General features: G+C 41.6%; 1 protein-coding gene across 3 annotated transcripts in view; it reads right to left on the bottom strand.

Moving 5' to 3' along the window:
- Positions 1-852, bottom strand: part of gja10b (gap junction protein alpha 10 b) — a 79,919-nt gene extending 79,067 nt beyond the window's left edge. For all 3 annotated transcript variants that reach the window (XR_006310745.1, XM_043685156.1, XM_043685168.1), the window contains exon 1: positions 263-852. Coding sequence is in view for 2 of the 3 variants with exons in the window: in XM_043685156.1 (XP_043541091.1) it covers positions 263-429 (167 nt within the window). In the remaining variant the exon portion in view is untranslated. The remainder of the gene's footprint in view (positions 1-262) is intronic.
- Between the last annotated feature and the right edge of the window lie 721 nt (positions 853-1,573).

Genomic DNA, 1,573 nt, shown 5'->3' with positions numbered 1-1,573 from the left:
TGTTCTCTCGCGCATTCCCCCGCCCCTTCTCTCTGTCCTTCCTCCCAACTCCATCGAACCCGCCCCCTCCCCTCCTGTTCTCTCGGGAGTCTTCCACTCTCTCGCACTCCTGTGTGAATTCATCTCTTTGCTCGTTCACCAAGGCGCAGGGAAATATTGCTGAAATATTAAGAAACATGAGTGTTTCTGCCTGCGGGCAGGCTCCAGTATCGACATAATGAGCACGTGCTTCTTCCCGAAAACAAATTTTAGGCACACTCACCGATAGGACTGCTGTGACACCACTGCCCCGTGGTGAGGACCAGGATCCAGCCTGCGGAAATCTTGAGTCTGCTTCCACCCTGGATCGCTTGAGTTCGCCAAATATCGGAAAACTGACTGGGCATATGTAGAAAGGAACTTACACTTTTTTTTACTTATTAGCTTCATGCCCACGCATCTCACTTTTTCATATTTGCTCTACCGACATGATCTTGGGCATCGACGAAGCCTTCACCTATCGATCATATAACTAAGTGTAACAGCGTTGTTATCCAGCTCAATTAATTTACACGTTTCGTAATTTCAAAATTCACATATTAATTAAAGGACACTATATAATGACTGGAAGACATTGGAGTCTTTAGCATCATCATTTTCTAGCTCCATTTTCACAAAATGCCACATCTGCAGTCCTCATCTTTTCCTACATGTGTATTTTGCCACAGTAACTCAGGTTCTTTGGAGGACTGGTTGTCTCAGCTGGATCAGATTATTAACAACAGCACGGGATTTGCTATCCATTCTAGTTGAGTGGATTTGGGACTTGCCTTCTTGCCTTACCTGAATTAGTTCTATGGCACTGCAGGTCATAGAATCATAGAGATGTCTAGCACAGAAACAGACCCTTTGGTCCTAGCTCCCTTTGGCCAGAAACTGGCAGAAGAATATTTGTAAGACAATGTTATAATTATTTTGCCTAACATGTTCAAATAACATACTAAGTTTGTTTCTCAAAGTTTTCAAGACATTGAATCAGGTAAATCTTCACGTAAAGAATGATGTATAAGTTATGAGTAAAAAGTCTGTAAGGGAAGAAGAGCATGGTTTGACAACCAAGTCTCATATAAACTCTGATTTAAAAGATAATGGCTTGCAAAACCTTTGTTCTCAGTGCCTTGTATAGCTGTGAAAGCCAGATGACTTGCTGCCATCAGGGAAAGAAGTTCAACAATTTCCATCTTTTGAGGTGTATAACACATTTTGGTTAGATCCTTGCAGGACAAAATTACAAACACAACAGCTGTCTCAAAAGCAGAGATTCCAAATCTGTTAGCACCTATTAAACAAAGTTGCTTTCATTAGTTTGGACATATCCTTAGAATGGAAGATAGTTGACTGCACAAGGAATTTCAATACAGTGAGGTAGCTGCAGCCAGAACGCCTTATCCCACCAGGAAGTCACTAGCTGACAATGCATCTCAGGTGAAATCTTGTTTTGGTTTAGGCCAAGTGGAACATTTTTAATTTGGGAAACTTAGTATGGACAAATTGGACTGCAGGGTTTGTTTCAGTGCTATTTGTCTATGACTAA

This window comes from Chiloscyllium plagiosum, chromosome 3 (genome assembly GCF_004010195.1).
Source record: "Chiloscyllium plagiosum isolate BGI_BamShark_2017 chromosome 3, ASM401019v2, whole genome shotgun sequence".
NCBI lineage: Eukaryota > Metazoa > Chordata > Chondrichthyes > Orectolobiformes > Hemiscylliidae > Chiloscyllium > Chiloscyllium plagiosum.
The sequence above is the reverse complement of the archived record's forward strand: the minus strand, read 5'-3'. Positions and strand labels throughout refer to the sequence as shown.